Consider the following 12,347-nt stretch of genomic DNA (forward strand, 5'->3'; position numbering starts at 1 on the left):
GTAAATGGTCCTAAAATACCTTAAAATAATTTTGAGTTTGCCCTCAGTTTTCATAGGAAATATTTATTTCTCAATGTACATTAGTAAAAATTCAAAATATAAAAAATAAAACTCATATGTGAAAAATTAATTGTATTTAAAATCTTGTGTTTATAAAAAGCATGTATAAAATCTCTTATAAATAAGAGTAGGTTTCGTACGACACAGTCGCGAATTTATTTATTTGAGACGGATCGATATGATCAATATCTAAAGAGAAAAGTAATACTTTTGATAATAAAAATAATATTTTTAATGACTCAAATCGGTTAATAAATTTGCTTCAGCAAAATTAATCAATGAAACTGTTTCATAGTCAGTTTTTGTATATAAATAAAAGTAAATGTATTTACGAGACTGATTACTTTAGTTAAAAAATATTAAAATGAATTTCCCAAAAAAATAAATATTAAAATGAGGAGAGAGGAAATCGATTTTGAATTAGTATCGGGTCGCAGTTCGGGTCACCCGAGTATGAGAAAAGTCCGATGTGATAAAGTCGGGGCACATATGCCGATAGGATCGATCGGAGCTTCTCGTTTTCGCCCCTAATCTGGGCCACGGTTGCCGTGGAGCAGCCGCATAACTGAGCGAAATGTCGTACCATTAATTCCGCTACCTGAGCTCACCGCGTCAATCGCTGAGAAGCGTTGGAGTCTCTTATCTGTGAGTACACCTCTCTCTCTCTCTCTCTCCCCCCCCCCCCCCCACCACTTTTTGTAGGTCTATACGTATGTGTACTGCTTCTTCTGTAATTTGAAATTATGGTGAGGAAACTTGTATTTTTAGTGGTAATCATAGCATTTAATCGTTGCCAACAGTAGATGTTGGATTTATCTTTGAAGGAGTGTGGATTGTGGACTAAAGAATAACATATTCTGTAATATGTCTGTTATTGTCCATGTGGATCGTGGTGCGAAGTTGCAATGTTGATAAAAGTACTGTGTGCTATTTATCACGAGCAACTTTGTGCTCAGCTCATGGGAATTTGAACTGGGGTCGATCAGAAAGCCGGACATGTCTTCTCCAAAGCAATTTAAAAGTTTAAAAACACCCAACTTATGTATCTCATCTACTACAAAATAAAGCTAACCTGATTCTTCAGTTGTGAAAGAAGTAGATACCTTCGGATTTCGGAAGTTTACTCATGGATCGCAAGGAGAATAGAACCCCCCAAGGTTGTTTTTCTTAATACTGTTTCCCATCAAAATTTCATCTGGGATCATTTATAGTTTCCTGATTTCTTGTTATCATATTATGAATTAACAGGTGACATCACTCTGGTTTTGGTAGAATTCTTGGAGGTTGCTATCACCTCCATTGTTTGTCTCAAAGGAGTCTATCCAAATGGTGAGATTAAAATGTATAGAGAAAGAGTTACTATGTTCGTCTTCTTTCTGGTGCTTTAGAGCTAAAAACAGTTACATTTAGGGGCATTTGAGAGGCGAAGATACCTGAATGTGGTGGTTCATAAAGCCAGACACCCTCAGCTCAACGAATACATCCATTCTGCTGTTAATGGTCTCCTGCCTTTTATTCAAAAGGTGTCTTTTTTACCATTTCACGGAAAAAATTGCTAAATTTGACTAATTTGGTGTACTGTTGTGGTTTTTTTTTTTTGGGAAGTTGGCTTTTACTGTATCCCTTTTTTTAATTAGGGATTGGTTGAAAGGGTTGCTGTGATATTTTACGGTAGTGATGACATTCCTATTGAAAGATTTGTTTTCAAGCTTAAAGTTAATCTTTCATATGGCACAACGGTTGAACAAGCTGACCTGGAGTTCTCTCTTAGGTCCTTCTTGATTAAACTTCCTGTATCGGAACCTCTGACTAAGGTTCTTCCTCGCAGTAAGTGAGAATATGTGTGGCAATTCTTGGATTATGTTATGCTAATATTGTCTATTTATGCCTCCTCCCTGTTTCGACCATAACTTGCACTTATTGTTTGATGCCCTTGGGGTCACAATCAAGAAATTCATCGACTATAATATGGCTGAGATTGGATCTTAGTGGCCATATTTATGATCTTTAGCCAAATATTACTAGTGCTTGACCTTTCTTTTGCATTCGTGTAAGATGAGTGGAAGTGTATAATATCAGCCAATACCATGCTCTCGCTATTGCATCCACAAGCACACACTTATTGAATGTGTAATGAAGAGGTTGTTAAGTTGGAAAGTTTTACAGAGCCTTTATGTTGTTAATTTTCTAATGTGATTTGTGTTGTCCTAATTTTGGTTAAAATTATGTTAGGTTGGGTTTGTATCAATGAATTTCAAATATATTTTTGTTGTTTAGAAAAGTAAGACCATAAACTTCAAATCCGCCTATTACATGTTTATATAGTATTTCATGTTAATTAGTTTGATTTTCAAATTCACCTAGTAATAGTATTATTCATTTTAGTTTGTATTACTAATTTGTAAAGAAGTAAAGTGTTGATTTAAGATTTGATCTATTATTTCATTGTCCAGTATAACTATAATCGAAATTCATGGATTTCAAATCTATGTCCCCAAGGGCTCCCTTAGTTCACTGTCGTACAATGTACTTCTGGAATAAAATAAATTGTAGTACAAAGAACTTTCAGGTAAGACCTAAAAACATATCGTGGAAGCTATATCGTGGAAGCTAATGTAATCAATTTGTCCCTGCATTTCGGATTTGTTTAGTGCTTTTTACTGAATACAGATCAGTGTGCATATTTGCGAGTTTCATATTCCCAACAACTTCAGCCTGTGTTTGCCAGATTGCAGATGGGAAATAACTTCTTACTTTCGGTCACTTCCTGAGGCTAGCACTACCAAGGATGCAGCTATGTGGATCCCAACTGATACAGTGCAATGGCAGCAGCCACCAATAATCGTCCCAATCAAATCCATGAGCAGTGAACCTCTGGGTTTGCAACTTTATCTGGAACATCCTAGTCTCCATGAGGAAAAGAATTAGGTTACATCTTGTGAATAACTCTTTGCACCGTGATAATGAATCAAATTTTTTCCCTCCTCGTACACCATGTTTTGTTAGATAAAATCTTTCTTTCTTTGGATCTCGAGTCATGATAATCTTGCCCACAAAACACGCCTAGATGGGAATCCCACATGATGAATCATAGCAAATGTTGTTGAACTGAATAACCTACTGCAAATAAATTAAAGTTGACGGCTCGGATAATTTTTTTATTGGTTCGAAGGTTCATGACTTGAGAGAGAGCGTGGGAATTTTTGTCAGACTAAGGTGGTTGTTAATTGTATGGAGTACTCGAACATTTACTATGACTAGGAGCAAAGCACATGTGTTGTACGTAGGCGACGAACTTGAGTGCATTATGAATATTGAACGTAAATTTACGAATCAATATAAACACGTAATTTTTTCACAAATTATTTAATAATAAATATTATTTCACAGTTATCTATCATTTCAAACAACTATGTTTTAATTTCTCATTTTCTGTTCTTTGTTTGATTTTTGAATAATTCAATATATTTTTCTATCCTTTTTAAAAAAAAAAATTCACTGCTCTTTGTTTAATTAATTCTTTATTTAATTAAATTCAACAATCTTATCATCATATTTGATTTTCATGTTTTTTTTATCATCGAATTTGATGTTTATTAATCTTATTGATACTTGTTTTGTTTGTTTCTTATGACCTTATTTTGTTTCTTTGAGTCGTTCACACTTCGGTTTTAATCCATTTTATTTCATTTTTTTTTTTTGAAGTTTCATTTGGTTTCTCCACATCTTTCACTATCATTGACAACACACAGTCATTATTCTTAGTAACTAATTTGTCTAATTTGAAATGAAACATGTTAGGGTTTTTGTTTGGTTCTATAATGTTCTGTTTATATTTAGACATATATTTTCTTTATAAATAAACTAAACTCATAACTTGAATAGGCTTCAGCTCTCTAATTTGGACCTATGAAGACAATTTACAATCATCAAAAAATTTCAAGTCCAATATTACATCACACAACTCTCATTTATTTCGTGTTCCAACGTATTTATATATTTCCACCAAAATATTCTATTTCCAAATTATTATTCTTTCCCAAGACAAATGACAAATAATACAACCTCAAAACTATTAGTCTCTGTTGTCTTATTTTTAGGTTATGCATCACTCTAAATCAAATAATGATAATTTAAGTTTTTCCTTCAAATAAGTTGGATACTTGTCTTAAAATAATATAAAATTTCAATGAATAAATAACAAATCATCATAAACGAAACAGACGAATCAATTTTTTAAAATCAGATGATAGAAGTTCATCTTATCATGTTTAAATACAAATAATAAAAGATGAGAAAGATGAACATGTATCTACATAACAAATCTAAAATATAAATTAAATTTTTTGCTATTATAGATTCTATTTTTAAGAAATGACATATGAATCGATGTAATAGTCTAATTATTTATGGGTTCGAATTTTGATTTACAATCATGTTTTAAAACAAATTAAAGGAAAAAAACAAGGAACCAAGATAATTAGAAATCAAGAAATAACTTTATCTTTATTTTTGAAATATGTCATATTTTCTTAACATTTTTATCGAATCAACTATATTAAAAAAAATCTATCAATTGACAACTCAATATTTCACTTCAACGTATAATTAATTAATAATAATAAAACATAATCATTGTATATCTAGATTGATTAAATTCAAGTTCACTGTATATCAAATTAAGCATTTTAAATTGTAACTATCATGGATTTCAAACACATCCAAGACTTTCCTCATTAAGTCTATTCCTTCAAATGAAATCTTTGAATCCAAATGTAAAACTTGGTTAAATTGATATAACTTGATTGTTTGAAAAGCATCCAGCGAAGCTCAACAGACGAGAAAAAAGAATCAATGCCCAGCAATCATATAACTTAGTGATAGCTAACAAATAAATTAATGAAAGACAAAGGCTGCAAACTTCAACACACATTTCAGTGACAACAAAGCCCCACGCTAGCTTTTCTACTCGCAAGCTTCACAAAATCATGCCCTGCATCATAAATGCAAAAGACAAACATATCATATTAACAAAGATTGAAATAGTCCCAGCATATAAAAATGTATGCTTTCAGAATTGTTTTTGGCTATGTAGTTAGAGTAAATGTCCATGCAAAAGAGAGAACAATTTGGTGAAGAAAGAGAGCCAGTCTTACACTCTTGGGATGTCTTTCGTGAAATCAACTACAGATTTAATACTATCAACAAAGTTCCATTCAATCCCACAATTGCTGATGGATCCGATCAGTAAGACCACATTCAACTCATTGCATGGACTAATAAGGCGATTTTCACTTCCAACAGTCTTGGGATGTCTTTCATGAAATCAACTCCACATTTAATACTATCAACAAAGTTCCATTACATCCCACAATTGCCGATGGATCCGACCGGTACGACTACATTCAACTCAATGCATGGACTAATAAAGCGCTTTCACTTCCCAACAGAGGGGCTTCAATGATGTGCATCACCACAAAGCTGAATAGAACAATAACCAAATTATCAGGAAAAAAAATTGATAATACACAGAATTGGGCTGCAAAAAACGGTGCCATTAAAGTATTAAAATCTACTAAACCTACTGACACGTGTGAAGATGCAACATAAATATAACATAAAGATACAGACATAAACATGCATACCCTCAAAAGGGGTAATTGTTTCGATAGAGAAGAAATTGACAAAAAGCTAAACTTGAACACGACTGCTATCCTTCTCTAGCTTTTGTCTTACCACGTATTTCAACAGTAATAGAGTTCCACATGAGAGTAATGTATTTTGGTCATTGCCCGGATCTTTCGGATGTGTGCTCCCAACACCACCGCTGGATAATGTATGAATCCTTAATTTTGGTTTAATTTCTCGATAATATAGATTTCATGATTTTAACCTGAGCAGCAGAATAGGGAGGCACCTTTTTCAGAGCCATACTTAAAATATATTTAGCCTTTTCAAGTTTGTCAAATCCTCCATCTTTTTGAAGGCCTTCAAGCAGATTGTTTATGGTATGAACACTAGGATACCAGTTCCTTTGCATACTATCTTTACACATGGTGTTTGCCACATTAAATTCTCCCGCTTTACAAAGATAATGGATCATGGTTTGATAAATTTTTTGATTTGGCTTGTGGCCATCATTGTGGAAAGCAGAATAAACTCTCATCGCCATTTCAAGATATCCCGCATTGAAAAAACCTTTAATAACCAAATTATACGTAACTTCGTCAGGAAATTTCTTATGGTGTCGCATGAATGCCAACAGCTTGTTGGCATCCCAGGCACGCCCCTTGTTCACCAAGAACTGAACCCGGACATTGAAGGTTGCTACATTCGGCAAACATCCTTTGCGTAACATAAGATTCCACAATCCATTTGCAATTTCAGGACGGCTAGCTTCATAAAAGGCTGCTATGAGGGTTGTATATGTGATCACGTCGGCAGTAATCCCCACATTTCCCATCTCTACCAGGACTAAATAAGCCTTCTCCAGTATACCCATTTCACAGAATGCTTTAACAACAATATTAATAGAACACACATCTAGCTTTATCCCAAATCTAAATGGAACATCACTAAGGAACGACTCAATCGCCACCAAATCACGTGACCGAGCCAACACCTTCAGAGCTGCATTAAATGATTTCACTGTCCTCTTACAGCCGTATAAATGCATATCATAAAATGTATTGACAGCATGTTTAGTCATTCCAGCCCTCCCATACAACATTATTATCCTAAGAATGAACCCTTCTCTTCGGCCCTGTGGCAGAGTCTTCTGATGCTCAAGAAGATTCTCAATGTAATCAAACCTGCCCGCCCCAGCTAACCTACAAACCGTGTCCTCAAATGCGAACCGGTTCTCAACAACAACACGATTGCAGGCGTTGGCCTTAAACAAATTAAACAACTTTTCGGGGTCCCTTTCGTTCTTTAACCTAACAAGTGCCGGCTCGTCTACTTCAACAGGTTTTCGTCCGCAACTCCGAAAAGAACTAGTCTTGTCAACTGAAAATGCACCGGGGCAGGTGGATATGTAATGTGGCACAACACTAAATCTGCGAACCAATCGCAGAGAGAGCATGTTCTGAAACAAAACCCAATTGATTACACATATCCACTAGCCAAGATCAACAAATTCATCAACATCACTACAAAATTCGGAAATCTCACATCCAATCTCAACCTAGGATCAAAGTATTAAATCAACACAAACACAACCAACCATGGAAATGTAGAAAAGGACCAACAATAACAGTGAGTAACACAAACCAACCAATGGGTTTCGTCAAGAATCAAACGTTGCCATTGGGCCAGCAAAAGAATATCGGGATTGACTATAAGAACATGAAAACAGATCCGAGGAATCAAGAAATGAACCTATAACAAGAAGAATCCGAAAAAAGCAATGGGGGTCCGGCAAGAATGAGATTCCGTGAACAAGCCAGTGAAGAAATGGCAAAACTGAGTCTCCCAATAATCGGAGATGGATTTGTGGATGGAGTAATGCCTCCAATATCGAAGTTCAGAAATGGGGTTTGTGAGGAGACGAAGGTACCTACCGTTCAATGGAGGGGTTTGCGTGGAACGGGTTAGGGGTTTTTGATTTCGCTTGGTTTGTTAGCGATCTGCTACTTTAGGTTGCACATTTAAATATCTTCGGTGCTGATGTGTAGGAATTTTATTGGTACTTAGTTTTGTTGCATCTCAATTATTTACTAAATTTTAATTTTAAAACAAAGATTTCGACCACATTACATTTCAATTATAATAAGACAAAATTTTGTGTGAGACGATCTCACGAATCGTATTTTGTGAGACGATCTTATTATTTGGGTCATATTATTTTTATGCTAAGATTATTACTTTTTATTGTGAATATCGGTAAGATTGACATGTCTCACAGATAAAGATTCGTGAGAACGTCTCATAAGAGACCTACTCTTATAATAAACTATATCCAACTAAAAAAAATTTGTATTAAATATTTTTTAAGAAAAGAATTGGGATGGAATTTTATTATAATAGTTTTTGGGATGGGAATTTCTTGTAGTAAAATAAAACTATACATTATGGTTGTGGTTTAATTAGATGTGATAGGATTACAAGATGATAAATCATACTACCAATGAAGTGGTACGATAAAATGATCACTTGTAATTGAATAATAATGCTATAATCATTGCATCAGATTTAACTTTGGACAATTGGTCTGATTTCATTGATAAAATCTCATTATTTTCTCCACACAAAAAAATCAAAATATTGTTTTATTTACAAAGATACAATCAAAATATTTAATTCCTACAAGAACAAAAACAATCAAGTATCCAAATCTTCCAAAACTAAATTTGGCATTTGCATTTTATACAGTTGTTTAGAAAAGTAGCTTAATTTATTTGTCATTAATCCAAGAATGAGATTAGAAAAGACGAACAGTACAAAGTACAACAAATTTGCCATTCTTTGCTGAAGGTCTTCTAAAGTTACAAAGTAAAAAAAGGGCAACAAGTTGCCATTTTCAGAACTTCAAGAAAAGGGTCTCCATTTTCGGAACTTCAAGAAATGGACTGATCCCTTCAATTGAACTTCAAACGTTTCAGTCTTTTGATGTAATGACAAGAAATCCTAGTACACCAATAACGACATACTGCCAAAAAAAAAATTTGTGTTAATGTAGACTCTTCTTTCTAGCAAGAAAAATAATAATGTTTTACCGACACAAAAGATTAATGATCGAAATATATGGGATTTGCAGACCTTTATTATTGGTTTTTCTGTCATGAAGATTGTAATATAACCAACATAAGGTAGGAAACTGCAACAACATTAAAGAGAGGAGTTAACATTCTTCCTAATTTGTATCGCATTTCTAGGATTCATTTACAGCCACAAGACACCATATTCAGAAGATGAGTGTACAACCTATGTAAAATTGAAAGTGGATTAATGACGGTTGTAGTGCAATTCAACTTTTCTAAATGTATAGCTGTCCAAATATCATGTTTCGATCACTGTATCATATAACTATATAAGTAGCCACACAGGATAGTGTAGTTTGTGGCAATGGAACATATGGTTTTGGTTTTGACAATAATCATAGGATTGAGCGTTTGCCGTTTTACAAGGCTGATAACTAATGAAAGCGGTGAAGCCCAAATCCTTCAAATTGTACAAAATCCAGAGCATCACATCATGATGTGAGTCATATATTTCACGTAGAATAATTGAGTGAGTACTGCTCCACAAATTTAGCTGAGTCCAACTAATTTTGGATTAACACGGTATAATAAGGACAACCAATACTACTGTTGAAAGATCTGTAAGACTAAAATGGTTAGAATAGAATTTGGTGCAAAAAGCAAATCATAGACCTCTATTCAAATTTCAAACATTTGGAGTGTTATTGTTCTCATAATTGAAGTATACAAATTATGAATACTAAATGTAAGTTGAGATTTTACCCCACAGCTCTTCCCATGATGTGGTGCCTCTGTAACCAGCGCTCACCATTATAAAAAGAGATGTCATCTTCTTCGTTATTATCCCCTGAGAGAAAAATCAATGTAGCCGATATATTAAAGATAGAAAGAATTGATGAGTTTTCATTGCTTTCCATCTTGATTCCTGAAAAGGTCCACAATTCTTAATATCTCTAACTCTAAACTTATTATGATGATGTGGTACCTTTGGTGAGGATATCAACGTTACCCGTGTCACGTCGTTCATGAACCTATCAGGTAGGTAACATGGAAAAATCAGTAAATTATCAGGGTAAATACATGAGCCCAAGTTTATTTACATTTTTTCTAAATCATGTAAGTTATATCAAGATCAGTTCGGTGATATTACACGAATCTATTCCCTTGGAGACAAGACAGATGATAGCTACATGTATTAACTAAAATTTGAACAAAAGTTATTCACAAAAAGTTTTTCCTTGTGGATGTTCTCGCCAATAATTAATGTAATTATAATTACCTTAATAACACGATGGACAATTGGAATCTCACGACCCTGAAAATGATAGAAGATATATAATAAAAAGATATCATTGCAAAAGCAATCAAATTGAGATTAAGAAGAAATACGATAGGCGACACTGCATGTATTTTTTCACTCTAGGAAGATAAGAGGACTATACTGAGAATGATAACAAGGAATAGCTCTTACATCAATATTGTATACAACAATTTCGCCAGCTCGAATGGGATCTTTACTCATATGAAGGAACAAAATGTCTCCCTGTGGATGAAATCAGCAAGTGAGCCTGCCTAATTTATATGAAATGAAAAAAGCTTGAGCTTCCAAAGGCATGTATGGTGTCCCAAATTAACATGAAAATAAAGATAAATCAAAAGAACATGGGTTGTGACTTGTACATCGGGAAAGCACTAGTCGGAAGGACATTTGAATTCCAAAGTTTTAAAAACCTATGGATAAGGTTCTCAGATTAAGTTGTCGTGAAATGTACCTCACTTCGTTTTTCAAAGCTCACAAGGCGTGTATCTAAGCTCAATGCTTAGTAAGCCTCAGCCCTTTCATCTAGACACAAACTAAGATACAACCCCCTTCAATGAAGCAAGCCTCTTATCCATGAAACCTAGCTATTTAAAGGCTCAAGATGCTCGTTGACATGACTTAGATGTAAAAATAATAACACCAGAAAGAATAACAGTCACTCAATTTCATATATAGACTGATTATTATCTATTTGTCATAGCATAGTAGTCTGTAAAATACTTATTGGGTTTCGTGTGATGAAGTTCTCTTCAGATATTTAGATTTTAGCTTTGTCCTTTGGGCACTTCGCTTCAATAAGGTGTGCACCTTGTTTTACGCTGACTTTGTCGTATTCATGTTGGGAAAATTTCATAGTACTCTCGGGTGCTGCCTTAAGGGTGCATCCAAAGGTGATCATTTATCCTCGCGCACGGAATCCACTAGAGAAAAGTATGGACCCACGTGTAACGATAAATGGAACCTTTGGATGCATCTTTAGAGCATTGCCCAGGGAAGCAACTCATTAACCTTCGTGTTGAGTACAAATTAAGTAGCTTCATTTTAGTTTAGGAATTCAAAATCTAAGGCTGCTATTTTATAATTGGATATTTCACTCACTCCTCAAATTCAATTAAAAATAGTGTAAATGAGTTGACCATGAGTTCGAGTATGGGCTCACAAATTATTTTCATGAAAATATTCTTTATCAAAGATACGAGTAGGCTCGATAGCTCAACTTTTAAGCCATCAGGCGCATGAATAACTAAAATTGAGCTAAAGTTCGAGTTTTTAAGAAAGTTCAAGTCCAGAAAACCTGAAGCTCCAGCCAGGCCGTCTCGATTCACATTACATCTTAGTTGTGCCTACGCTTGAATTTGAAATCCACATGTATCGCCACTTTTTAGCTCCTAAGATTATGAATCTAAGTGAAAAGAGTGTAATTTGATGTAAGGTTCACGGACTCACCCTTGCAAAGCCCGGCTCCATGCTTTCGGAAAGAACAACGACAACGGGGGATTCACTCCCAGTAATGCACATCAACCCTTTCCATATTATCAGTGCCGAGGCAACGATCAAACCTGATTCGAGAGAAGCACGTACAAGAAAAAAAAAATTAGATAGTGAACAAGATTGCGAAGCATTTGCAAAACACTCCAACAGAAGGTAACAAATACAATTCTAATATTTTCAAAAAAATAAAACTTTTTGCAAAGTGAAACAAGAAACTAAGAAACAAGAACAATATACACCAATCGCTCGACCAAACAAAAGATTTCATTTTCCCCCCAAATAATCAATTAATTAATCCCTTCACCAAATTCCAACACAACACCCTCTAGTCTCTACCCCACGGTTCCCCTTTCCTGTGAGTGTGCATAAATTGAAGGCAGAAGAACCCATAAACTAAAATTCTAACACAAACAAGGCAGCAAAAACAGAAGAACCGCAGGTGGAGTGAAACTAAAGATGAGGAAGATAAAGAGTCAGGATGAAAGAAACCGAGGCTGAGTGCCTGATGAAGGGCCTGTCGAATTTGAATAGATTTGACCGAAACCACCGTTTCTTGAATCCACCCCATTTCTTCAGTTCAAAGTCTTGCAAAGATTTTCTCAAGAAATGTGAAAAAAATGGAACGAGGGAACATCATGGGATTTGGAATGTTCAACGATGACAGCATCCATGAAATTTGATTGGCCACTGCCCAATGCAAAACTTGGCGCCTACGTGGCATTTTCTTTTATTTTGTAATAATAATTTATGACCAAATAAAAATATAATCCCAA

General features: G+C 34.6%; 3 protein-coding genes across 6 annotated transcripts; 1 reads left to right on the top strand and 2 right to left on the bottom strand.

Annotated features, from left to right (window-relative positions):
• Positions 1-549: 549 nt before the first annotated feature.
• Positions 550-3,088, top strand: LOC142546793 (DNA polymerase zeta processivity subunit). Of its 2 annotated transcripts, XM_075654713.1 has the most exons (6): positions 550-705; positions 1,157-1,217; positions 1,309-1,389; positions 1,471-1,583; positions 1,698-1,887; positions 2,789-3,088. In XM_075654713.1, the coding sequence occupies exons 2-6, from the start codon at positions 1,187-1,189 to the stop codon at positions 2,986-2,988; spliced, it is 615 nt and encodes a 204-aa protein (XP_075510828.1). In that variant the 5' UTR covers positions 550-705; positions 1,157-1,186; the 3' UTR covers positions 2,989-3,088. The 2 variants fall into 2 exon arrangements, with proteins under 2 accessions (XP_075510828.1, XP_075510819.1); XM_075654704.1 differs by lacking the exon at positions 550-705 and having other exon boundaries at positions 725-1,217.
• A 1,933-nt stretch (positions 3,089-5,021) lies between these two features.
• On the bottom strand, positions 5,022-7,700 carry LOC142546807 (pentatricopeptide repeat-containing protein At1g80150, mitochondrial). 3 transcript variants are annotated; one of them, XM_075654741.1, is made up of 4 exons: positions 7,337-7,700; positions 5,797-7,246; positions 5,217-5,541; positions 5,022-5,053 (listed from the first exon to the last, which is right to left on the bottom strand). In XM_075654741.1, the coding sequence occupies exon 2, from the start codon at positions 7,142-7,144 to the stop codon at positions 5,918-5,920; it is 1,227 nt and encodes a 408-aa protein (XP_075510856.1). In that variant the 5' UTR covers positions 7,145-7,246; positions 7,337-7,700; the 3' UTR covers positions 5,022-5,053; positions 5,217-5,541; positions 5,797-5,917. The 3 variants fall into 3 exon arrangements, with proteins under 3 accessions (XP_075510856.1, XP_075510841.1, XP_075510847.1); XM_075654726.1 differs by having other exon boundaries at positions 5,797-7,700; XM_075654732.1 differs by having other exon boundaries at positions 5,706-7,700.
• A 691-nt stretch (positions 7,701-8,391) lies between these two features.
• On the bottom strand, positions 8,392-12,234 carry LOC142546846 (uncharacterized). The gene is made up of 8 exons (XM_075654803.1): positions 12,064-12,234; positions 11,530-11,642; positions 10,234-10,305; positions 10,042-10,077; positions 9,748-9,793; positions 9,525-9,609; positions 8,821-8,878; positions 8,392-8,710 (listed from the first exon to the last, which is right to left on the bottom strand). The coding sequence occupies exons 1-8, from the start codon at positions 12,140-12,142 to the stop codon at positions 8,660-8,662; spliced, it is 540 nt and encodes a 179-aa protein (XP_075510918.1). The 5' UTR covers positions 12,143-12,234; the 3' UTR covers positions 8,392-8,659.
• Positions 12,235-12,347: the final 113 nt, after the last annotated feature.

The sequence above is a fragment of the Primulina tabacum genome, chromosome 1 (genome assembly GCF_025594145.1).
Source record: "Primulina tabacum isolate GXHZ01 chromosome 1, ASM2559414v2, whole genome shotgun sequence".
NCBI lineage: Eukaryota > Viridiplantae > Streptophyta > Magnoliopsida > Lamiales > Gesneriaceae > Primulina > Primulina tabacum.